The 27,900-nt window shown below is 30.9% G+C and overlaps 2 protein-coding genes across 2 annotated transcripts in view; one reads left to right on the forward strand and one right to left on the reverse strand.

Moving 5' to 3' along the window:
* mtDNA-helicase (mitochondrial DNA helicase) overlaps window positions 1-25,292 on the forward strand; it is a 43,808-nt gene extending 18,516 nt beyond the window's left edge. The window contains 14 exon segments of the mRNA XM_076457136.1: window positions 1,927-2,169; window positions 3,504-3,600; window positions 5,203-5,353; window positions 7,139-7,299; window positions 7,662-7,818; window positions 8,502-8,623; window positions 12,674-12,845; window positions 18,269-18,412; window positions 18,986-19,050; window positions 19,479-19,593; window positions 20,809-21,000; window positions 22,126-22,161; window positions 22,163-22,255; window positions 23,410-25,292. Coding sequence (XP_076313251.1) covers window positions 1,927-2,169; window positions 3,504-3,600; window positions 5,203-5,353; window positions 7,139-7,299; window positions 7,662-7,818; window positions 8,502-8,623; window positions 12,674-12,845; window positions 18,269-18,412; window positions 18,986-19,050; window positions 19,479-19,593; window positions 20,809-21,000; window positions 22,126-22,161; window positions 22,163-22,255; window positions 23,410-23,553 — 1,892 coding nt within the window. The 3' untranslated portion in view covers window positions 23,554-25,292.
* LOC143226323 (SCY1-like protein 2) overlaps window positions 25,235-27,900 on the reverse strand; it is a 44,033-nt gene continuing 41,367 nt past the window's right edge. The window contains exon 16 of the mRNA XM_076457135.1: window positions 25,235-27,235. Coding sequence (XP_076313250.1) covers window positions 26,537-27,235 — 699 coding nt within the window. The 3' untranslated portion in view covers window positions 25,235-26,536. The remainder of the gene's footprint in view (window positions 27,236-27,900) is intronic.

Genomic DNA, 27,900 nt, shown 5'->3' on the forward strand with positions numbered 1-27,900 from the left:
CCCTAAATAAAGAATAAGTAGAAAGAAAATGAAAAATTACAACAACACCATGTTATGTGGCTCAGAGAATTGCAATTTGAGAATTTAAGTATTTCCTTTTAAAATTAAACCTTAGATAAATATAAAAATTTAAATATGAACTGTTTTTTGATGCAAAGCTTATTAACATGCATTGAGGATAAAGTAATTTAGATTTTGAACTTAACTGTAAAAAGGTGTGATATGTGCACACTTTTATCCACTTGTATCCTAGGGTTAGTTACTAAATAATGAACATTATACTAAACCCCTATTTCAAGCTAATCATTTTAACCGGGTATTCAAAAGTTCAAGCCACTTTTTGTATTCAGTTTTGAACTGAATTAAACTGATTAAATCATGAGATAGAAATTTTGATCTCTCACATATTCCTATGGTAACAGATACACTGTTGGCCAAAATCTTAAGGCCAATGAACATAAAGAAAAAATATGCATTTTGTGTTGTTAGATTCAACCACTTATTTCAGTAGAGCTTCAAAAGATGAAAATAAGGAAAGGGAAAATAAAAATAAACTTTTTTAGCCTTTAATAGGGAAAATGTGAACACTATGAAATTAGCCTAAATACTAGCTGGTCAAAAGTTTAAGACCATACCAAAAAGAAGTCCTAAAAAGAGTAGGAAATGCCCAACAAGAGGTCTGAGTAGTGAATTGCACAGCTGTCATTGCAAATAACTGCAAACATTTGCTTTGACATGATTGATATAAGCATTTGCAGAAGGCTGGCTGGAATAATATTCCAAGTGGTGAAGATGGCTTCACGAAGATCATGCACTGTTTGGAATTGGCGTCCATTTCTATAGACTTCCCTTGCCATCCACCCCAAACATTTTCAATTGGGTTCAGTTCGGGCGAACACGCTGGATGGTCCAAAAGAATCACGTTATTCGCCATGAAAAAAGTCCTTTATCCTGTGGGGATTGTGGATTGCAGCGTTGTCCTGCTGAAAGATCCAGTCATTTCCACACAAGCGAGGACTTACAGTCAATAAGAATGCTCTCTCCAACATGCCAATGTAACCAGTTGCTGTTTGACGCCCCTGTTTAACCTAAAGCTCCATTGTTCCATGGAAGGAGGATCATCCTCTCACCAGTCCTCCGTCAGTTTAATGGAGGATTTGAGCTTTTTCTGAGAAGAGGTAAGATATCATATTGGAAATTAACATTTTCCTCAACTAAAACTGTATTCCCAATAGATGTTTGCTTCTGCTCACATTTCCTATTTGTCCTCCCGAATTCCAGTGTGAATTGGTTTGGTTTGTTACGACTAATCTCGAAGAAAGTAATGTGCATAATTAGAGAGTGTGCTAGTTACAGTAAGATAGTGTCACATTTCTACTGGTGGAGGGTTGCCACATGATCAACTGCATGCTAGTGTGCAGTAATAAGTGGGAGTAACAAGGTTAGTCACGAGCAAACATTTGTGCTGATAGAGGGCAGCAGAAGTTCAGAAAGCTTTTTGTGAGAGAAGGTATCCATCAGAAAGGCATTTTGTTTTGGAAAATGTTAACTACCATATTTAAAATTTTGATTAAGTTTGTTCCTTTTAAGATAAAAACAAAATTTTTTTTAAATGCTTTATTCTACTGAAACATGTAGTCTTTTAATATAAAAATGTTTATTGTAAACATTGATTTTGTTTTTTTATATTAAAATTTATTGCTTAAGTTGCCACCATTGAATTGTTAATTTCATTCTTTCATATTTTATTATTTACATGAAGAACAGTAAGTAGAATATTTTTCCTAAGTTATTCTGTTATTAAAATGAAAAGCCTTATTTGCTAATTGAACTATGAAGTTTATATATTTGTATAATAAATAAAATAAGTAAATTTAAAATAGTTTTCATTTTTGTTGTTTTTTGTTGGGTTTTGTTTCATTTAAGAGCCCATTAGAAAGTCTTATCAGATTAAATTCAAGATGGATTGTTGGAAAAGATCCCTTGCCACTTCTCTGGAACCAGAATTGATGTCCCCAAAAGTGACAATTTCTGAAATGAAGCATTTTTTTATGTGTAGTAATCTTCCTTTCGAACAGGGCCATACTTGTTTTAGACTCGTATGTCCATTTTGTCCAGGCAAACCTATTCCTTCAAAAAGTAACACAGTGTACATCAACATGACAACAGGTAATAATATTATAGATGTCATTTATGATAAAAAATAAATAATAAAGTAAAACTTGTAGGGAAATGTTATTGCCATAGCTAGTTTAGTATTAGTTTTAATAATTTATTTATTTTATGAGTTGAAATCATCCTAAATAAAATGTTGAAGCTTTCCAACAAAGTAAATATGTATCACTCCATGCAAAAATTGTCAAAAATACTTCATTATGAAGTGCTTTAAAATTTTGATTTTACAAAGGAAAAATTAAAACCATTTATTTTTCAAGATAGTTTCTTTAAGACACAGTTCTTCAAGTGGGATTCTTTAAGTTATACACAGAATAAAATGTATAGACTAGTCTGTATTCTATGCTGGATCCATTTCATTGCATGTGGAGATTGTTACTGAGTTAGTTCAAAGGCTACAAAGAATTTCCTTATTGAAATGGTCATCAAGGCTCTAACAGTTGAAAAATCACTCATTTTCAATATATGTGTAGTTTTAAGTGTGTATTAAGATAGGTTATCTAGATGTCACTCTATAGCTTACAATATTATGTGAAGTTCAGTATGATACCTATCAGTTAATCCCAAAGATGTAGATGTATTAGAGCTGTTGCTGTACTGACTGAAGGCTTATATTTGAAGCTGTAAATACAAGTACAAAGCTTTCCATTGATAGTTTTTATAAAATTTCATACACTTTAAAGGTTTGGTTGCATACCATATATAAACTTATAACTGATGCAAAAAATGTAGGTTTGGATGATTATATAATCTTAAAATAATGAAACTTACAAACTAGACCCAGGTGTCGGGCATGACCTAAAGATTAGTGTCTGAAGCTGGGGGTTAGAAAGTCTTAAAATTTGAGCCCATGATATAACAAAATGTACTTCTCACTTTCAGCTATAGACAAGCTAGAAAAGAGAAAAAAGCATGCAAGGCTACAGCTGGGGAAGTCCAAAATTTAAACTAATAATATTCCATTGAACATGCTGCACACTTTCTGCTGTTGGCTGTAAAATGTTGTTATCAATCCTATTTGGTTAAGAGTACCCATGTATGTAGTGAGTTCTAGTAACTGACTAGTTTCCTTGTCAGCATTTAGAAATTAGGAATAGTTGTGCCTGAAACTTGGGCCTTTGCTATGTCCACTTAGTTCAACTTTCTGAAGTGCAATTCAGTTTGATGATACTGAAGAATACCAGCTAGATTTATCACTTTTTTAACTAATTGATGAATGATTCTTTAAATATTTTTGTTGAATTTTACAAAATAGTACATAAAGAATCATTTTAAATTTGGTTAGAATTGAAATCCTTGAGTGTTTATTGTATAACTTGATGTTTTAGGCATGTTTATCTGCTACAGCTGCAGGCGGGTAGGGACATGGCAGGTATTCCAGGATTATATTTCCATGATACAACTGGCTGAGAAACCAGATGAAAGGTATAATAAGTGAATTCTGTGCTTAAATACTTATGAAATTATCTAGTTGAAAGAGAAAACTTGTCAGTGACTTCTAGTTGTAATGTTTCTCAACAAGTCTCAACCTAAATTTAGATAATAAACACTTTATTCTCCACATTCAACATTATAAATTTATCCTATATAAAATTGTGTTATGAATGGTAAAATTTTGATATATATAATAAAATGGCAAAGGTATTTTTACTGGCCTAAAAAAAATCAATGCTGCACCACCTGGTGTCATTAATGTTATTATTACCTCCAATCTACAATCAAAGCCATTTCAATAAATCATTACCAGAGTAAATGTTTCAGGTAGTATTTTACATTTATTAGGATAAATATTAGAAATAAGTCTGTGCAGTTTACAGTCACAATGAAACATAGCCTCCCATACAGTCAAATACAAGTTTTTGTTTGAAACATTTTCTTTGTGTTTTTTTCTGCTACTAATTTATAGTACTGCATGTATCATTTTTTGTACTTGTTTGGTCACTGAAAGTAACCATTCATCTCGTTAGATTAATCTCGTTAGATACAACCTGTATTGTTGTATCCAGATTTTTAAGTGTTTAATTGAAGTAAATCAGTCAATAAAATTCAAAATCCATCCTCTTGAGATTCAAAAATTAAAATTCATTATTTATATCAGGTTTTGATAATCCTTAATTGGATTCTTTATTCATTTTACAAATTTTTGTGTCACTCCAGTGTAAAGGATAAATGCACTTATTTGAGCTCAAACTCTTAACATTTTAATAAATGTTAAGCTGTTCATTACTTGGAAAGGGCATAATGTGAAGTGTCATATTTGAGTTATCAAGAAAGACAAAGTTGTATATTTGATGCATTAAAATCAGAATTGCATTTCTAGTTTTCAACGCTGTAGGACTTAAATGTATTTTCAAGGTCTTTATCTTGGTACTCTGAGCACTCAAAATCTCATATAACATGATCCCAGTCTAGTTCATTTTTTACACAACTTTGTTTTTTGGCACCCTTTCAATCATATATATCTTTCTTTGTTATATTTAACCATACAGCATTTAGTAGTTCTCCCATTACAGATAATAAATAAATTAAGTACTTCTAATGCAAGCATTAGTCAACATTTAATACATAGAGTAACTTAACAGTGTTAAGAGTACTGCTTGTTGTATTTGTTTTTCTCATAGGTGATTTCTACCCTGGGGCACTGAAAACAGTCATATTTAATATTTGTTTCAAGTATTTGTTTTGAATATAGAACTCCTTACCTTTCTCTCTCACCGTGTGTATTCTGTTTGATGGTGTTTCAACATCTTCCTTGTTCATAGCTGTATCATGTGTAAATATTTCGTTTGGAACACATTTACAAATTTGAACCTCCTATGAAGACTTCAGTCACAATGTTTTCCATGCAAAAATGAAACAGATCTCGTAACAACACTCAACTTATTTTGTACACTTATCACATTACAAACCATAGTGGAAAATTATTTGTGTGTATGTTTCTTTGTTTACACATATCTGAATGCATTTAATATTATCAGTTGTAGTAGAATAATTATTCAGTATACTATCCTTTTTTGTCTTCTTTAGTAGACAAAACCTTCCAGTTGTTGAAGAAGCAGGGATTTTTTTGACAGGGAAAGTTGAATATGAGATCCAGGAAAGATTAACAGACCTTCAACCAGTTGGAGAATTATCAAGAGAAGATTTTCAACGCATTGTAAAGCTGTTCAATTTAAAGGTTATCTCAGTGTTTAGATATTGCTGGCTGGAAATACATTTCATATTGTGTCCAATCAAACATAAATATTGACTGGTGGATTTTAATCATACATAATTGAAGGAGTCTTCCATTTTTGTTTTAGGTACACATATAGATCAATGTGTATTGTAGAAATTAAATGAAAAGGCTTAATGTTTTGTAACAATATAACATTCAACATGCAGCAAAAAAATAATATCCATTCAAAAACTTCTTTATTAATATTTTTAATGATTGTTAGTGATCAAGTTGCATAATTAATATGTTTAATGACTGTTAGTGATCAAGTTGTATAATGCTATTATAACTAATCTTTATGCTTCATTCTTGTTGATATTACAGATGTGCTGAAAAAATATATACATTATAGTTTCCAGCAATACAAAATGTGTGTGTTAAATAGCATTATTTTAGTAGGTTATGTCATCATCTCAGTGGCCTTGCATGGCCGCGTTGTTATACAATCTAACAATAGATTCACCCTTTATAAAAGTTACGCTTTATAACAGTAGGTAAACATTGCACATTGTAAGCATCATGGTAGTTGTTATTGATAGAAAAAGTATGTTGTGATTGGTGCATAGTGTATGGGTGTACCACACCAATCTCTTGTTGAGAGGCCTGGCATGGCTAGGTGGTTAAGGCATTCAACTCGTAATCTGGAGGTCGCGGGTTCGAATCCCTGTCACACCAAACATGCTTGCCCTTTCAAACGTGAGCAGAACCAGGCCTTGATTGAATGAGCTGAAACATAAGATAAGCTAAAATTTAAATAAACAATATTTGTATATAAAATGTACGAATACAAAACACTACAGAGGAAGAACAGAATTAATGTAATGGGTATTTTACTTGGTCGGCACACATTTTGGAATGAAAATAAAATTTTGCAGCTTTTCTGTCAAAATTAAAGTTATGAATCTAAAATATATTAAGTACTGTTTTTAAAAAGAAAACAACTTAGCATTCTTTTGCATCATTCAGATGTGGTTAATTATAAGACTGTCTTTGCACACTCTTGCTTGCCTTTTTCCACTTTAGTTTAATATCTCATATCCATACTCTTGTACACACCATCTGACTAACACGTTCATCTTTACAACTATTTCTTATGTTGACAAGATTAAATATTTGCAAACCAGAGGCAGAAATTTGGCTCAAGTCTAATTTAATTCAACTAGCTCAACTTGTTAGCAGAACAGAGTTATCCATCGTTAATTAATCTCAGTTCCTAGTCTGTTTGGGAAGGATATGGTAAAAATCTCTTCCAGCAGAATGTAGAAAGCTATCTTCAAATTACTGCTACTTCATTAAGAATGAACTTTCCAGTCATTGTAGGTGGTGTATTTCTCATTTTCATTAAAAATATTCATTTAATGTATCCAACTATAACTTTTTGTTATTGTTTTGAACTATATTAGGCTTTTTGTTTTGTCATCAATTTATATATTGCTGGTGCTGTGTGTTACACCATTTTGAGTGTTATATTTTTCCATATTGCATAAGATAAGGAAACAATTATGAATGAGCTTTATCTGCATGAAAAGATTTGCCTTACCTCTTTGTAAATGCAACATTATCTCACGAACCAAAGTTGTGTATATTACAACCAAAACATAGGAGTAGCTTATCAATATGATGATATGGTGCATTAAATACTGACAATCCTCTGTATGGTGATCCTATAAAGGTTTATTTTTTTATTTATATATTATTTCAGTAAGTCACTGTTGCAAATAAAGTTGTTTTACATGTATATTTTAGAGGTTATCAGCTTCAGCATTTAACCACTTCAATGTTAGAGTGAACAAAGAGAGAACAGCCCTTGTTTATCCATATTATGGTCCAGATCGGAAACTTTTTGGACTGAAATATTCTCATGTGCAACCTGCAGCAGAGGAAACAGAAGATTTCTTTTTTCCAAAGTAAGACTTTTCAGAGATTAATATAAATTAGATTATGAAAGATGAATATATTGTAGAATTAATTTTTACTATAATTCTGAATTTACTTGGTGTACTTTTACAAATTTTGGTAAAGTTTCAGTAAGCATTACAGGTATGTTGTACACAAAAAAGCAGACTTTTTAACAAAGTAATTGTATGTGCATTTACTGAGTCAGTTTTCATGAGGTGATTTTCATCATGAGAATAATAGTACCTTTTTTTTATTACCTAATATTTATTGTGTTGATAAATATCTCCCTATGGCCAAAAGAAGAACTTGTTAAAAGTTAGTTAAAGTATTAAAATAAACCTTCAATATTCCTTATCTGAACATCTTTTAGACAGATTATTCTGGGATTGTTTGGTTGGCACAGAGTTAGTAAAAACCAGCAGGAAATAGTTCTAGTGTCAAATCCTTTGGATGCTTTAAGTGTGTCCCAAGAAACCAACGTCCCAGCTATAGCTCTACCTCGTGGAACTGCGGCATTACCTCAAGAGGTAAAACACTGCTTTGTTCATCCTTGTGAAAAGAAAAGATATCTTGCCTAGTCTCAGAAGAGAGTATAAGATGAAAAATTACTAAAACAACAGTTAGTATGTTCTTTGACATATACACGCCCATAGATTTATACAAAGTAGTTATGGAAAACAAGTTTTTCCATTCTTTTTAGTAAAGTAAATAAAACAAATAAAAGTAGATAAACATTAATAAAATGTTCTCAGTCTTACCTCAGAAACATTACTATTCATAAACTCTCGGATTGTAACGTAACTAAGGCATTTGAAGTTCTGTTCTGATCTGTTTATTAACCTATTACCATTTTATCAAATTCGAAACTGTCAAATTTAATAGATAGTGTAATCATAACTTGCCTGCCACAATGTATGAACACAAAATTTTTATATTACCAGATAATATGATTATTTTGATGTTAAGGCATAAAAACTGATATATTAAAGTTCATATTATTATTGATTTGCATGTAATAAATATATTTATATTACCAATTTTTTTTGCAAGTTTTATTTCATTTCATTTTTGTTGGCCTGAAAATGTGTCCACTTAATCAGAGTAAATCTTTAAGTATTAAGTATGATTATTATTGTATTTATAATTATGACACTCTGCAATGAATTGATTATTAAAGTGCATAATGTATATCATATACATATATATCTAGGTATTACCTTTGCTGGAACAGTTCCGAAAAATCACCATCTGGTTTGGAAACAATATATCAGAATGGCAAGCTGCAAAGATGTTTGCTCGCAAACTTGGGGAGAGGCGATGCCATTTTGTCAGGTAGCTTGGTTAATAAGGCTGTGAATTCTAATTGACAATAATTTAGTACACAAGCCATATATGAGTGTGATTAAAGAGTTCTAAGACTTCACTTTTATCCCAAAGGATAATGTACATACATCAGTATTATATGCTATCCCCTTCAAAGTAATCTCCTCCAGCCAATACACTTGTTCCAAAGGTCCTGCCATTTTTGGAAGCAATCCTTGGAAGTCTTCAACTATTATGCGACTAAGTTCTGCTTTCACATTATTTGGATGGTTGGAATATCATCAAATCTCTTTCCTTTGAGGTTAATTTTGGGAACAGAAAAAAAATCACATAGGGCAAGATTGGGAGAATACAGGGGTGTGGTAATAATGTAATTTCTTTCCTGCCAGTAATTCTTGAACAGACACAGCAGTGTGTGAAGGCACATTGTCATGAAGAAACCAGTGACCATTCTCCACCTGGCAGCTGTTTCTTCTAACTTTTTCTCCCTCAAGTGAATTAAGACCTTTTTGTAAAAGGCCTGGTTAACTGTGTGGCCATGAGGTACGAATTCACGATGAACAATACCTCAAAGATCAAAAAACACGATCAACTATGTCTTCACATTTGATTGAGGCTGTCATGTTTTTTTCGGATGATGGAGACTTCCACTGAGATGACTGAAGTTTCAGGGTCATAACCGTATACCCATGACTCTCACCAGTAATAATGATGTTAATAAGATTAGGATCAATTTCTAGCCTTTTGAGATCCTTGCACACTTGTCAACAGTGAAACTTCTGGTCATCTGTCAACAGCCATGGAACAAATTTTGCAGACACTAGATGCATGCAGAGTTTTTCAGTTATAATTGCCTGACACGGTCAAAAGGAAATGTCCTATTCATCAGCAATTTCACAGATAATTAATAGTTGATCACTTTGAATTTTTTCTGTCACCTTAGCAACCATTTCATCAGTGGACAATGCCAGTGGTTGCCTAGAACGTGGGTCACCTATGACTGATTTTCAGCCATCTTAGAAGCTTCTTATCCAGTGATAAATAACAGCCTTACTTAAACAGACACATAAGGCAGTTCTTAACATTTTGAAGATTTCTGTTTCTTCACCATTTTTCACACAAAACTTGATGCGAACATGTGGCTCTTCTTTTCTGTCCATTTTTATTACAACATGGGCACGTTTATTGCAACACAGGTATAAGATCTGGAGAAATGGGTTGTTTGTGGGGTATATCACTATTTGTACTTTGTACACACTTCAGTGAAGCTCACTGACTCTGTACTGACACCTGTAAAAGAAGTCGTAGAACTTTTTGATTAGACCTTGTACGTGATTGCATCAGTATTTTGCATTAAAATATTATCAAGCATGTAACATTTTAATAGTCATTTGTGATGACGAGAAACTCACCTGAAGTAAAAAATATCTCAAGACTGCTGGTATTGGTACTAATGGCCAGTTTTGATGTGATTTCCCTCTTCAGAGAAGTCCCATCTACCAAAGCCTGCATGATAGCTTTAGAACTTTATATCCAAGGCCACAACCCATTGATACACATCCCCAGCAACCAATTAGCAACCCTTATAGAATTCAGCACCTTCAAAACTAACTTTATGTTCAATGACCAAAACTACCCAAAAAATAAATAACTTAAGTATGGACAATCCCATGCCACCAGTTCTAGCCAATATTTTTATGACACAGATTGAATCTCAAGTGTTCAATTCAGCCTTACATTCACCATTATACATGAAGTTGATACACCTCATCATGAAGTTCACCTGTGAACACAAAAAAACTAAATAAATAGCATTTCTCAACCTCAAGATCACAAGAACTGATACACAGTTCAAAACAAAATTCCACAGAAAAATCACCCATACTGGACTATACATTCCCTGGGGCTCAGCACATGAAACAAAAACTCAACATATTAAGAAACCAATCATACACAGCCACAAAACTGTGCTCACCCAATAAAATTAATGATATCAACAAAATAAAACAGCACTTCATTAACAAGTTTTCTCCAAAAACCGTTGAAAAAATTATACACATACATCTAGATCAACAACAAACAAACAATAATAAATCCCAAGAAACAACAAACTACAAAATTTTACACTGCTGCGTACTATATATTCCTGATATCAGCAAAAAAATAGCCAACATTTGGAGAGCATATATAACAAAACTCAACATTCTAGTAAACACTAAAGTCTATATTATGTAACAATTACACTAACATTATGGAACAACTGCCATGGCTTCTGTATTAGAGAAACAAGCAGAAAAATGGAAATTGGATTCAATGAACACCTTCACCCAATTTTGAACATTGCAAATCAAATAAACACAACATAAACATAGAAAACACCCAGATAATACGTAGGGAAATAACATAACAATCCTGTACCCATTTACACGCTCATCCCTAAGACGTGCCAGTTAGCAGTTGCAAACTCTTTAACCTGAAGATGATCTAAGAAGGTCAAAACATTGCTCTCTACTTTATTTTAATAACAGTATTAATACCCATACCAGCCATCTTGAGATACATTTTAATAATCAAACTTGAGAGATGATTGAACTCTTTTAATTCTTAACCTCAGAACTGTCTTCAATTGTGTTTTAAATGATTCTTTACTGCCAAAATCTGGACTGGATTTTTATACGTAGATTTTAGAACTTTTTCTACAAAAGGTTTTGTAACAAAACTTTAACTTGTTAATTTAGTGGTATCTCACCTATAGAAAGCTATTATCAGTGTAAGTGTGACTTAATTTTATTACTAAATGAAAATATCATTTAACATTTTGTGTTATTGTAATGTAAATCATACCCCCTCAGTTTTTAAGTCATTGACTGTATTATGTGACACCCACTTATATTTTAACAAATATAGTGGGTGCTTGCATTGTATTAATGATAGTAGGAGATCATGTACCTACATTTGATAGAAAGTTATGGGGGAAAAAGAATAAAAACAACAGTGAGGATAGAGTCAAAAACATTAATAAATATGTAACAAAATCATTACTGATGGGCCTCTGAGTTGGAAATGCATTAAATTGTCTTCATATTTTAAAAAGAACTGCTAAAGAAGAACTAAAGGAACTGCATTTCATTCATAGTCACCTATGTCACAGTTATCTGCTTATATATATATGTGTGTATATGCAAACAAAATAAAATAATGCAATGAGATAGACTTTTTTTTGATGTAATGAAAAAAGATTATGATTGACAACAACAAAAGTAAATGTCATCTGGTCTGGCTTATCATCAACTGTTAGTGATAAGTCCATGATATACTAGGACAAAACTATAGTTTTAAGTGTTTTTAATTCTTATTCAGTCCTAGCTAAAGCAGTGAGCTTTAGAATATATGTTACTAATAGTGGCCCAATAATTTGTACACGTTGTGTACGGTACATTTTTGATTAACATAGGTCTAATAGGCATACAGGCTTAATTCAGTGTTAAAGCTCAATGGATAATTTAATGTTCCAAAATGACTATTTTAATCCTGGATATGCAGCAGTAATTAATTGTTCTGTATGGTGGCGTTGTTAAGTACCTGTACAATTTCTCTCACAACAGACATCAAAAGTAGTGCTTTCAAATATTGTCCAGTGCTTCAGAAATAATTTTTCGTAAATATACATATCAAATTTGAATACATAAATTCTAATTAGTTGTGTATGTCAAAAACCTGCATGTGTGTCTGTATAATTTATATGGATAAACATTTGATTAAAAAAAAATAAAATTGAAATTAAATTTCTAAGAATTTATTAAATGCACCAGCTTACTGGTGTCCTATTAGACCAGCCTGCCTCTGTGTTACTTTGTTTAATATAATGTAAGATTATAAATTATTGATATGTCTAAAAATCAGTTAAAGATTATATGTACTTAAAATACATATAATGATAAGCTGGGCAAAACTTAATTTTTAGTCAGTTGTAACCATTTTAATAAATTTTGTAATAAATACAGCTTGAAATATATCTTCTCTAAATGGAGTAACAGAATGTTGTTCATCATTAATTAGACCAAAAGAAGAACATCCAGCACCACTTCAAGGACTTCACAGTCAAATAAACTTATTGAAGGTCTTGCGGGAATCTGAACCAATCACTCACAAGGCCATCACCACATTTAGCTATCTTCGACAAGATGTATATGCTGAGCTGAGCCACATGGAGCAGGTATCTGGGGTAAAGGTAAAAACAGTGTTAAATTTTCTTAAACATAAAAATATTCTAGAAACTCTAAAAAAACAATTAAGGGTCCATTTTCATTCAGTAGACTAAAAAATAGGAAGAATTTGTATTGCTGTATTAAAATATATTCTTAGCAATAGCAATTAAAAATGTGCAGTATCTGTAGCTGGGGTCCATCCATTGGCCAAACCCATATTGAATGGTTAATGTATACTCTAAATTTTATAATTCTGAGTTTACTTTATATATCCACAAAATTGTTTAAGCTTTTAATAAATAGGACCAACTTAAATAAAGTGCTTCTACTAAGGATTTGTCAGTAAATATAGTTTTTTCTGACTCAGATTGACTAGTCTGAGTATAAGATGATTTCATAAAAATATGTTATTTGTCTTGTATTTCCATATTTTAATTCCATAACCTCGTAAATGAATATCAAAAGTTTTTCTTCAGTAAAACCTTATAACTTAGCTTATTTATTCTTCTCAATTGCTGTTATGAACTTTGTCCATTTTACTGATCTTGTAACCACTATAGAAATGTATAACAATTTTATTCTTTCATTATTATTTAGATACAGCTAATAAATTGATGTAACAAAAGTGAGAAATTGCCCAATGAGCACATAACTGAAATTACAATAAACATAATACTGAACTAAGCAATGCATGTGTATTGTACTGATAAAATTTTTATTTGTTATTTTTTTCATTTCAGTTACTTTCATAACACTAAGTAAAAACACAAAAAAAAAAAAACTTAGTACTTACAGATGGATCTTATACTTTTCTACACTCAAATTCTTAGTAAAAGTTAACCCTGATATGGAAAACAGTTGTTATTCATACTTCACTGAATTTTTATTAAAACATTCAACTTAAAACAAAATAATAATATACACAAAAATACAATTTTAGATATATTTTATAATTTAACTGTCTTTCTAACTTAGCTATAAATGTGTTGAAATAATTTGTTTACCTGGTCAAGTTGATATTGTTAATAGCCAGATTGAATCTGTAGGCAGAATAACTTAAACACTGTTATCTGTGTTAGTTAGCCTTTACAGAAATCAATTAATAAAATATTTTATTTCTGTTTGTTATAAATAATCCAATAGCGAATGTCTGAGAATTATTGATATTTGTGAAAGACAGTACGTAATAGGAGGACATGGCAAGTGGGTTTGTCTTTCTGGTTTATATCTCCATGTTTCAGCAACAATTGCATAAAAAGTCTATAATTTCTATTAACATTCAGAAGCTCAAACAGGAGTGGAAGGAATGCTTAAATGAGTAATTTGTAAAAAATAAGTGTCATGTGACATATAGAAGTAAGAATAAGAATTTATTTAAATATTTATTCTTGAAATTAAGAAATTAAAATTTGTAAAGGAATAAATCTTAATTTTATTGTTATTATTATATAAATGAGCCCATTTGGCTATGATTGAGAAAAATAATTAAATGGTGGACCATAGGCTTGATCACTTTGACTTACTGTGTAATCATAAAACTATATGTACTATAACTCCGAATTTAGTAACTGTATCTTCAGGAAATTGGGCAGGCCTTTAGTAAACATCACAAGCCTCTTGTACATAAATTTGATGTTTTAACAAAGTATGTTTACTAAAAATTAGTCTGTGAATTTCCAAAACCTTCACTGAATCAGTCTCAGTGAAAGATGATTTTTGTGCTAAGAATAAAAACTTCTTTACGCCTTACACTTTTTATATTTAATATACTTAACTTCTAGAACCTCCTAAATGAATATCAGGTTGTTGTCAATATAACAAGCAGTTGCAGTTGTTTATTCGTAAAGGTTTCTGCTGTCTAACCTTTTAATTGTTTATAGTATTACTGCTATATTTTGAACTGTCTTCAATGGAAGGAAAGGGAGAACTTAGGGTAAACAGTGTGTCAAATTATGTTATGTGAAGTCAAACCAGTCGTATCTCATGCATTCATCTTGGAATGATCATGAAAAGGTTTTACTTTTTCATCTAACCTAATGAACTTTTGATTTTTACATTTTAGTTACACCTTTATTTAAAATGTATAACAAGGTACATGATTACCCCCCCCCCCACACACACACTATGTTGGTTGTCCAAGGATAATTTATGTTGCTTTCAAATATGAATTTTAAAAAAACAAAATTGTTACTCAATTTATTAGTGTCCACAAACTACTATAAATTCTCTGGCTTTCTAACTTATAACTAACTTATAAATAAATAGGTTTTAAAAAATTCCAACATTGGTCAGAGAAATGACTTAACACATTTCAAGCTTTTTTGTTAACTATCAGTTTTAAGTATTGAAATGAAACAAAATCCATCTGATTTATGTAATTCAGAATATACCCTTTTCCTATTGCATATTAACATGTCTAGTAATAATATCAAAATTATAAATATTTCTGAAAAAACAGGAGACATTAATGGAGGAGTGTTTGTGCAGGTTGAACAATTATAGTGATATCTCAGTGAAGCAAGAAGAGATTGGAATTTTGTATTCTGGCTTGTTGTTACCATTAATTACAGTGATGAAAGGCAGCCATAAAAATTGCTTTCAAAATGAATATTAATAATGAATATTTCACAGCATTGGCTGAGCAAAACTGAAGTTTGTTCTACTTATAAAGCTGCATAAATCACAAAATAAGTGTTTATGGAGTAAATCGAAATTTCACTGTTTCAACAAATTTTCATCTCAGTAAATGACTTTTTTTAGACAAGCATGTGTGTCTGTATATATAGAAAAGACAATCAACTACGTCAGACATAAAACTACATTCAAAGGTAGGTTGATAGAAATCCTGATACATAATAAAGTTGAATGAGGTATATATATGCCTTATGCTTGGTATTGCTGTTGCACAAAAATATAGCTAATGAAAAGGAAACACACATGTATAATAAATTTATACATTTTGTAAAGACAAGTGTGGATTGATATATAAGTAGCATAGCTAATTATTGTAATATAGAAAGTTTTTAATGTTTCAAAAAATACTGAAACAAGAAAATCAAAACTACAAACACTGAGACACTTAAAATATCAAAAACAATGTATCTACTTTTGCAAATGACTGTCGTTATGTTAGTCTGAGCCAAAGTAGGGATAACATGTTTTTAAATTTCAAGTAGCTCACTTTTTGTAGTATTAAAATATTCTATATTAGTATAACTAGCTAGTTTACATACATTGATTCATACTTGTGTTTATAAAATTAAATTTTTTATTATAGTTATTCATAGTATGCATTTTGAATTTATTGAGCAATCTGAATCCCTAAATAAAGAATAAGTAAGAAAGAAAATGAAAAATTACAACAACACCATGTCATGTGGCTCAGAGAATTGCAATTTGAGAATTTAAGTATTTCCTTTTAAAATTAAACCTTAGATAAATACAAAAATTTAAATATGAACTGTTTTTTGATGCAAAGCTTATTAACATGCATTGAGGATAAAGTAATTTAGATTTTGAACATAACTGTAAAAAGGTGTGACATGTGCACACTTGTATCCTAGGGTTAGTTACTAAATAATGAACATTATACTAAACCCCTATTTCAAGCTAATCATTTTAACTGGGTATTAAAAGTTCAAGCCACTTTTTGTATTCAGTTTTGAACTGAATTAAACTGATTAAATCATGAGATAGAAATTTTGATATCTCACATATTCCTATGGTAACAGATACACTGCTGGCCAAAATCTTAAGGCCAATGAACATAAAGAAAAAATATGCATTTTGTGTTGTTAGATTCAACCACTTATTTCAGTAGAGCTTCAAAAGATGAAAATAAGGAAAGGGAAAATAAAAATAAACTTTTTTAGCCTTTAATATGGAAAATGTGAACACTATGAAATTAGCCTAAATACTAGCTGGTCAAAAGTTTAAGACCATACCAAAAAAAGTCCTAAAAAGAGTAGGAAATGCCCAACAAGAGGTCTGAGTAGTAAATTGCACAGCTGTCATTGCAAATAACTGCAAACATTTGCTTTGACATGATTGATATAAGCATTTGCAGAAGGCTGGCTGGAATGATATTCCAAGTGGTGAAGATGGCTTCACGAAGATCATGCATTGTTAGGAATTGACGTCCATTTCTATAGACTTCCCTTGTCATTCACCCTCAAACATTTTCAATGGGGTTCAGTTTGGGCAAACCCACTGGATGGTCCAAAAGAACCACGTTATTCGCCATGAAAAAGTCCTTTGTCCTGAGGACATTGTGGATTGCTGCATTGTCCTGCTGAAAGATCCAGTCATTTCCACACAAACAATGGATTTCAATCAATAAGGATGCTCTCTCCAACATGCCAATGTAGCCAGCTGCTGTTTGACGCCTTTGTATAACCTGAAACTGTATTCTTCCATGGAAGGAGAAAGCACCCCAGATCATGATGGAACCTCCTCCACTATGTCATGTAGAAAATATCTCAAGTGGGATATCCTTATCGTGCCAGTAATGATGGAAGCCATCTGGATCATCCAGGTTAAATTTTTTCTCATCAGAGAATAAAACTTTCCACTTTTCTACGTCCCATGTTTGGTGCTTCTCAGAAAAGTTTAACTAAGTTGTTTTGTGGTGTGGAAGGAGGCGTGGCCTTTGAAGACATTCTACGGTTTTTAAAGCCTTTCTCTCATAGATGTCGTCTTATTGTTTTTGAGCTGCATTCTGCATTTGTAAGGGCCTTAATCTGGTTTGACAATTGGCTGGTGACTTGCTTGACAACCGTCAAATCCTTCTGCTCAACACCAGCAAAATTTTCTTGGTCTGACCAGTTGAAATTCTCATTCTGTATCCCTCAGGGTCTTTTAAGAAATTTGCAACAGCAGTTTTATTACGCCCAATCTCACCAGCGATAGCACGTCGAGAGAGACCCCGCTTTTACAGCTCAACAGTTCTGCCACATTCAAACTCTGTCAACTTTTTAGCCTTTGCCATGTTTTTACCCAATATAATACAGGAAATGTCAGTGGAAGATGTTGACAATGCTAATGCTTGAACACAAATGACTAAATTTTGTTACGTGTTTACCGATTAACACTTTGTTTCTGTATGCTCTTAAACTTTTGACCAGCTGGTATTTAAGGCTAATTTCATAGTGTTCACATTTTCCCTATTAAATGCTAAACAGGTTTTTTATTTCTATTTTCCCTTTTCTTATTTTCATCTTTTGAAGCTTTACTCAAATAAGTGGTTGAGTCTAACAATGCAAAATGCATATTTTTTCTTTATGTTCATTGGCCTTAAGATTTTGGCCAGCAGTGTATATAATAAATAGACTTATTGAGAGTACAAAAATCCTCCAACTCAATTTTTGATAGGTTTTATTTGGCCTGACTTAATTATTCATGAGTATTTGTTATTGAAAACTAACTAAAGTTTCCTTTTGCTGTATAGTGGAAGCGATACCCAGCCTTGAATCGGTTGTTAAAAGGTCATCGACGTGGGGAACTTACGGTTTTTACTGGTCCAACAGGATCGGGAAAGACAACATTTATGAGTGAATACTCACTAGACTTGTGCATGCAAGGGGTTGGTACAATTAACCATATTTATTAGCCACTATTATGAGTTAGTGATTTATTCTTTTTTAACCATGTGTGTTTGTGTATTCTTTTTGTCTGGTTTCTTTACAAGTACATTTTATGATTTGCCAAATTATCATATGTAACATTGAGATTATAATAATGTTTGTCTAGTTATTTCTTATGTTTGGAAATGAATGATTCAGATTTTTTGCTCACACTGTTTATAGGTAGGGACTATATTGAAGTGTGAAATATCCAGTGCAGTTCAGTGAAAAGTTTAGAGCTGTAATATTCCTTTGCCTTTTTATAGTATTTAGGATCTAATATCATTGGGTCATTCATACTTGTAGTTTTCTTGAGAGTATTTATTTGTTCGTAATACGTTAGGTTTTAAGAAATGCTTTTTGAATGGAGTGTCATTTTTAAATATCAAGTTTTGTTACTGACTTTTGCATAGAAACGTTACTGTGTAAAGGTGTTTTTCATGCATGATAAAAGTATTAGCAGTTGTCAAGACTGAAGGCTTAATGTAAATTTAATTGTGTGCCATAATTTAAACTTCATTTATATATTATTAGGTTAACACACTGTGGGAAGTTTTGAAATCAAGAATGTTCGTTTGGCCAAAATGATGCTCACACAATTTGCACAGTAAGTTAAAAGTAACTTCTCTCATGCTCTCTCTCTCTCTTTTTTTCTTCTTTTTATGAGTTATCTTACAGTAATTAAAACATGTAGCTTTCTGTAACTTAAGCTTTGTTATTGAGTTATTCCTTGTTTGCTAGAATGTGCAAAGACCATCAGGTTTAAATATTTTTGTCAACTTCAGAAGAAAAAGGTAGGTGGCATTCATCAAAATATATCTGTATCTTATTTTTTCAACAAGAGCTTGCCAATGTAAAATTGACTGTATTTGTAATCATATGGTAATGAACATCAGATATCCAAGTAATAGTGTGAACTTATAATCATGGGGTGATTAACATTAGAAATGAACATCAAAAATCCATATAATAGTGTGAACTTACAGTCGTATGTTAATGAACATCAAGAATTTAGGTAATAGTATGAACTTACAGAATACCTCTGGAGAAGAATCTTGAGCACTATGAACACTGGGCAGATAAATTTGAACAACTTCCACTCTACTTCATGACTTTTCATGGTCAGCAGTCTATGCGTAATGTCTTGGATGTAAGTACACTTCTGTGTTATTGTCTGATTGACCTCTACAAAGTTTAATGTTGTGTGTGTGTGGTCCAAGTGTCTAATTTTAAAAAATAAGGTAAAAACTTTATGGCATAGTTATTGTATACTCTGAAGAATTGAAATCATTTTAAGAATTTTTAATGAAATGTACTTATTTTAGGAAATTGAATATGATAAAGCTTTAAAAATATTCAGTTTAACATCTGATTGTAATTGTTAACTTGGTAGAACAGTTAAAATATTTTTAATTTTATTGTATTTGAAATTAAGTTCTATCATCACATTTAAAGTGACTGACTTAATGATCAAATCTTTTGTAAATGTTACCAACCTTACTACTGTTTCTAAAAGTGAAAAATATTTTTATCTAAGTAGTCAGATATTAATTGTTTCTTATGTATAGATAGTTTTATTAGGCATATAATTCTCACAAATCTTTATTGTGAACTTAATCACTGATATAGATTAATAATACATAAATTGTTTTTTAAATAAAGCAGAAATTTTAAAACCATTAATAATAAATAAATATTTATAACATTTTAATTGCTGCTATTACAATAAAGTTGTGTGATGTCAGGCAAAGCTAAAGCACGTTTAACATACAGTCTTCTTGTTTGTTTCATGATTGTGATGAGTATCTGATGAAAGATTTGTCTTCTCCAGTAGTTTTCTTACCTTTTAAATTTATTACTGCTTTAAAAAAAACGTAATATCATCAGTGAAATCTACAAAATCTCAATATTTGCCCAAAACTCTGTAAACTATATAAATTGAAAGCTGTTAAAAACCTATATTTTTGACCAGTACCATAGTTATTCATTACAGATTTGTGATATTTCTAATATTTTTGATGTGTGAGGAAAAATTCAGACTTCAATATCAGAACATTAATGGTGAATTTTGTTATCATGCACAAAGTAATGGCTTTCTTCGTGTAAATTTTACAGATGTATGGTAAAACATCTCACATGTATTATTATATTTGACTATATCTGGGATTGTGAAGCTACAATTTTCTTTCTATTCATAGAAAATGTATATATATATATATATATATATATATATATATATTAATATTTTTGCAGTGGTTCACTTGTATTACTGTTATCATATTTTAAAACAATTAGAGTATTTTCAGTTATGTAATTGGCTGTCTTCTGTTGAGAAACTTATTTCTGAAAACATTTTGTTTACTAGGCTATGTCTCATGCTGTGTATGTCCATGATATTCAACACGTTATCGTAGATAATGTGCAATTTATGCTAGGCACAAGTGAAGACAACACTCGACTGGACAGGTTTTGGAGACAGGACCTTCTTGTTGCATGTTTTCGAAAGTTTGCCACACAATACAACTGCCACGTAACTTTAGTAATGCATCCCAGAAAGGTAATTATTTCCTTTTACTATTGAAAGTGTTCATACCATGCAAGTCATTGGTCATATTATTAGGACTGGACTTCCAACATTATACAGGTTTGTCTAAATTAATGTCCTTCAAGTAAAGTTTTTAATCTGGAATCACACAGAGTGCTTTATAAATCATAGCTAAATTATTCCAACATCTTGGAAATTTAATAGAGTGGTGTAAATTAAAAAGATCAAATTAATTAATTAATGTCTGGGTAGCTTACATATGCAGGTGGTGACTTTAAAATTGTTAGTACTGTTTTAGAGCTGATGATTTAAAAATTACAAGGAAATAGAAAGATATATCATAGACAACATTAATTTGTTTTTCTTGATCACTACAAAATGTTAGGTGTTTGTAGTGATCAAACATAACTCGTAAAACCTTCAAAAACACTGGCCACACTATCACCAATGAATTAATGTAGTAAAAAAAAATACTTTTAAAATATTTTCACAAATTTAACAAATGTATTTGTGAATTACTGTTCATCTTCTTTGATAAGTTTGAACACTTTGTTATGTGAATTCTGTAAACTCTTATTACATATTAGTATTTTTTTCTAAAGTAAATATTTCATAAAAATTCTGTAAAGTCAGAGTTACTGATACAAGTGGAATTTATCAGGTTTGTAAACATTTGTCTATACTATTTATGACCATATTGTTTGTACGTCTTTAATAGCATGATGAGTCATACCAAAAAACATAAATGTATCATCAATATTGAAATTAATCCCCTTAATTACTGCAAAGTTCCTCTGTGAATTTAAAATAGAAAGAAAACTTCTAAATTTTTTATTTAGTGCTGTTTCAGGCAAAAGCATAAAATTACTCAATGTGAATAGTGTGAAAAAAGTCAGTAATTTGAACATTCAATAAACAAGGGTAATTAGTACTCAAAAGAATAAATACTAATTGTAGAAATGTCTAACTGTAAATGATCATTACATCAGAATATAAAATACCAAATTCTAAAGAAACATTGAAACTGACAAGAGATTAAATGTACAAGATTATAAATACACTATTGTTTTTTATATTCAAGATGGGAAAAGAATGTCAACATTGTGAGAGTTACAAAGTAGCGAATTTTTCTTTTAGGAACGAGAAACTGACGAGTTAAGCAACAGTTCCATTTTTTGGAGGAGCCAAAGCTAGTCAAGAAGCTGACAACATTCTGATCTTACAGGATAAAAGACTGAGTACGTTACGTGGTCGCAAATATATTCAGGTATTAATGCATTTATAGGCTGTGGTTATAGAATGCAAACAAGTGTATGTGCAAATGTCTTGACAGTTTGGTTGTGGTTTAACTTTCAAAACAATATATTCATATATCATAGTGGTTATAGAAAGATCTGTTGTACATACTTTCTAAATATCGCAGGATTATCGTGGTTATTTTACTGCATAAAAAAACTTTAAACTTAACATAATACACAAGTTTTTTCATGGTATGAAGATGTATCTAATTTATATAAGAATATAAAAATAAACTGCCCTCTAATTCCTCAGTGGTAATTTTGACAGTAAAATGTCCAGTTTGATCACTGGAGTGGTCACAGGTCAGTAGTCCTTTGCATTAAAAACATTTAATGCTTGTCTTTCTGCAAATTTAGAGCAAGAACTAAAACATGTTTTGCTAAAACAAAACTTACAATGAACTACCTGATAGCAACAAGTTATAGAACAATGTAATGATTATTATTTACAAAACAGATACTGTGGGTAAGATTGATTTTGAAAAGCTTACAGTGACTTGGAAATGTCAAAACATAAAAAGTGATATGAGTAGTTATCTTATGAGATAACACTGTTATATCATTCTTAGTTTCAGTTACTTGAAGTCTTTCATTCAGATAGTAATTTATGAATTTCATGATTGTTTTCTTCCTGTGATTCTTACCATGAAATCAAAGTAAATTGAAATATTATTAAATACTGTCTCAAGCCAGGTTCTTTCCCTTTTATCAGTATCATATGTACATCCAGTTGTTGTTTTTTGCGTGCTGTGACAAAGGCTTCACAGCTATGTTATAATCTGAAACTGCTTGAAACAGACTTTCTATATCCTCACCACCTCAGCCTTTTTTGGTTTTTGTCTTTGCACTTTCTCAATATTAAGTCCTACATTCAGTTTAATCAGGCATATTTTGGGGAATACTCCCCAAACCAGAATAAAATGTATGGTCGTAACCACGTACTGCTGTGTCTTATTGAGGAGTAAAATATGGAAGCAAGATTTAGGGTTGTTTTGAGTAGTATGGTGCTCTAAACACTTAAGAAGTAATAGAGTATTAGATTTTTATAAAACATATTGATAGATCTGAACAAGCACCAACTTAAGTACATATTTGATTAATTCTTTAATACTTCTTTCTTTAGGTTACCAAGAATAGATTTGATGGTGATATTGGAATAATGCCTTTAGAATTTGATAAAGAAACTATGAGCTTTTTTGTGAGGAAAAAGCAGAAAAAAACACCATCTGGTATCAGTGAAGAAAGACAAGAGGATACACCAGCCTGATATTTTTTTTAAACAATATTTACCATTGTGATTAATAGGAGATATAGAACAAAATCATTGCTTTTGATTTACAAGTTCTTGCAAAAAAATGCAACTTTATCTCATTTGTAGAATTCTGATTCATGAAAGTTTTAAATATAAATTGTCATTTTCCCCTTCAGTATAAAGTTAACTTAATTTCAAACAAACAAACAGTACTATCAAGCACAAAGATACACAGTCAGCTACTTGTACTCTGTCCACCATGGGTATCAAAACCCTGTTTCTAGCTTTGTGAATCTGCAGACATAAGTAATAATCATTTGTAGCATATTTCTGCCAAGAAATGTTGATTTTAGTAATTGTGTAGCTGTCCACATGGTTAGGGCACTCAGTCACAATCTGATAAATCCCCATCACATTAAACATACTCACCCTTTCAGCATTATAATGTGATGTCAGTCCCACTATTTGTTAGTAATAGAATAGCATAAGAGGTAGTGATTAACTGCCTTTCCTCTCATCTTATACTGATAAGTTAAAGATGGCTAGCACAGATGTCCTGCCTGTTGCTTTGCACAAAATTATTGTAAGTATTCATATCTACAATGTGTAGGCCAAAACCAAATACTAAATTGTATATCTGACATTAGTATTTCAAGACATAAATGCAGAATGTGCCTACCAGTTTAGATATATATTTAGACATGGGCACAAGTAAAATTAACTGCATCTCTGGATTTTGTGTTTCATACTATAATACTGCACTTAATACAGAAGCAAACAAACCATGACATAAGAATAAGTGCTCTTAGTAGGTTTGTACTTGTGATCATTATTAGCTAAGTTATTCCCATTTTTACCAATAAAAAGAACAAGATTTATAGCCTTAATATACTTTATTGTAATTTTATTTCCATTAATCAAAGCCCACATAAGTACACCATTCTGCTGTGCACTGAAATTGTATGTTGAGAGAAAGTGTAACTATGTAAATAACTATTAGTAACCCAGTATCTTTAGGATGAAGAAAAACTATTTTCATAGAAGTACATTATGCTGGAACCTTAACTGGTTTCCCTGTATTAAATTCAAATATTTTGCCCATGGCATTAATTTTTTTTCATTTGAAATCAGAGACAGTTACAAAGAAAAGTCTAAAGCTTCCAAAAGGTTTTATTTTACTATGTATTTCAACGTTTTTGGAAGCTAATATTTAAGAAATTTCATAATAGATTCTAATACTTTTTTTCATGTTTAACAGATTTTAAACTTTTAAAAATATATTGTACTTATTTTTATGTATATATTATGGCTTTGAACCATCTTACAGAATATAAATTAACCTGTCCTGACATTCTTGTATTATCATTTTACATACTAATAACAAAGACGACTAGAACATTTCACAAAATCTAGTTTACATATGTAAATCAAATATTAATTTTAGAGCAGGTGCATTAAAAAAAATCATAATTTCTAATTACCTTTCTGTCAAGCTATTTTTGATTATAACAAAGATACATGAAAGTGGAATGTTTCAGTAGCACGAACATTTTATACTTAAATACAATATATTATAAAGAGTTTTGTATAAAAATGTTTCCATTATATTACAATTTCAGAAAAAAACCTAACACATAATCTACTTAAAGTAAAAAATGATACAAGTTGATTAAAAGTGAACTGAAGGACAATCAAACCAATGGAATGTTAAATTTTATTAATAAAATGAGTTCTAATAAATCATTCCGCAAACTAGATGCTACTTCTGTACCTCCTATTCTTATATTAAAAAAATCAGTGGCTTAGAAAACAAAATATTTTGGAGAATGAAGGCACTGCTTATGTTTTACAACAGAGAAACGCAAAATTCACTGATGCCTGGTTAACAAAGAATTGTATATAATGTACAATCTGGGTATAAAGAAGAAATGGCCTCTACTTTTACATTTTTGAACAGCTTTAACAAACTTATTATTGCATCTTATAAATATCTTTGTCCATTTAATCAATAATTTCTCAATAACAAAATATTTTTTATTTTAAGCCTTTTGCTGTCACAGTTAATAATAGTATTAAAATGTTCACATAAAACAACTTTACATTTCTCAACAACATATCACCTCACCAATATAAATTTATATGAGAACTAGGTTTTCCACCCAACTTTTGTTTCCATTTATAGTACAGAGAGTATAAATGTCCACAAATACATTACACTTGCTCATTTTCTGTAAACTTAAATTGGAGATATTATAGTTTAATTCTAGCTGCTACAATTTCATCAAAAATAACTTATAAGATATTAGCATTTTAGTAAAATTAGACTTGGTTTTGTTACTGTAGTGTACATTCATTCTGAAACAACTGAATATCATAGGTAATCTTCAACAAGTTGTCAGAGGATTGTATGTGCTTATTAAAAGTGTACATTCCTATACTTGATAGAAAAGTTTGGTCAAGTTAAAAAATAATTAGAACTTGTAAATAAACTAAAATGTGCCTAGCTAACACCCAAGTACTTTTCCACTCAAATGTATTTTCAGGTTCAGTAGTAACCCCTAATTCCAGCAGAAATTTAAATCAATGAATTGACATTTATCACTGAACAACTTTTCTCTTGGTTATTTGTTGCTGCATGTTTAAGAAGTTAGGTGCTTTGTTCATAATTGGCAAATACCAGAAATTACTGAGAAAATAACACAATAGTGAGGAACAAAAAATGTAACACTTTATCATGGCTAGAACAGTTAAAAAATACTCTTACCTTTATAAACTGTTTGACCATACTCCATATATTAAGGTTCACTTATACGACTTGTTGTAGATATACTTATTTCAAATTGATAAACCCACGTGACAATTATCATTGCCACTACAATCACCTGAAACAATTTGCAAAATACGAAGAAATCACTATTTGTAATTCCTCAATGAATCTGGCTTTTCATTCCCCATATTTGTTTAACAATGCCTTACATAAATACAATTATTTTATAATTCAAGAAAAAAAATCATCTAATTCATCTTTTGCACAACTCTGAGAAATTGATGACATTTGTTTTTGTTGCACGTTAGTACCCATAATACTTTGGTTCCCTGTTCCTTGCTGTGGTTGAGAATTTATAGTGCTTTGAAAGCTGTATGGATGAGACTGTGATATTAAGGGTTGGCTGACTGCCATTCTCTGTGGTTGGAAACTAGGAAAAACACTAACAGGTAATGACTGAGGCCCTGATGAGATCTGATTCAAAGGAGTTTTTAACCTGCTTGAACTAATGCCAGGTATAAGCAAGTTATCTAAAGAAGAAAGGTTTGAACTTTGTGGTTGAAAAGCTGTGGCCTGTGCACCAAGCAAAGGCTGTGAAAAAGCTGGCCATGAATTTAAAGCATTGGTGTTAGTATGTCCTCTGAAAGATGTTTGGTTGATAGTATTAGGCATCATTCCAGTGCTAGACTGTGATACAGGTGAGAGAGAGTTTTGTGATGAAGACAACTGAAGAGGCCCTGTAGACCCAGGGCTGAGGCCTAAACCAGTAAGGTTAGTATCAAGCAAAGAATTAGTCAAATTTCGTGGTTTAGCTAAATTAGATGTGGATAATGGCTTGTTTTCTGGTATTATGGGAGCCTGCATCTTAAATCGTAGCTGTTGCTCTTGTTGCTGTGCCAATTGCTGTTTTTCCTCCAAGCTTAATTCAACCTGAAATACAAATGGGGGTTCAGTTTAAAGATACAGGAAAACTAGATAAGTGATGGTTACTTTAATAAATTATTCAACACAGCAGCAATGAGAAAAAAGTCATAAGAGAGAAATACTTGTTTTGATGTAATGCACTAACTTTCTCAAAAGGACTGATCTTGTAACAATTTTATGGTTTTTATAGTTTTCATATCACAACTTAATACAATATGCATATCTTCGTGGACTATTGAAGATTATCAGTAAACATTACAAAGGTTTATTATGTAAATATGATATTTGTTTTTTTTTATCAAGTTTCACTATTTGCAATTTTCTTTTCAAATTTGACTTCAACATGTAGAGTAATTTTGATTTTAAGATTAAAAATACTTTTATGCATCAGAAAAATGTTAAATTCCACATGAGAAATCTCTAACTTCCACATACTTTTTTTTACAAAAAAAACTTTGTTATTTTCACTGTTGTATCTCTGTACGAGTTTGATCAATTTAATCAATCTCATAATCCCCAAGAAAAATCAGGAAATAGATAAAAGTTACATTTTTCATTCTAGAATGACTACAATTTATAACATGAAATCAGAAATGTTTAGTCTAAATAACTTAATATATAACATTATACATCTGTACATGTATTAATTACTTTTATTTCACTGATCTTTC

The sequence above is a fragment of the Tachypleus tridentatus genome, chromosome 9, assembly GCF_004210375.1.
Source record: "Tachypleus tridentatus isolate NWPU-2018 chromosome 9, ASM421037v1, whole genome shotgun sequence".
Classification (NCBI taxonomy): Eukaryota; Metazoa; Arthropoda; class Merostomata; order Xiphosura; family Limulidae; genus Tachypleus; species Tachypleus tridentatus.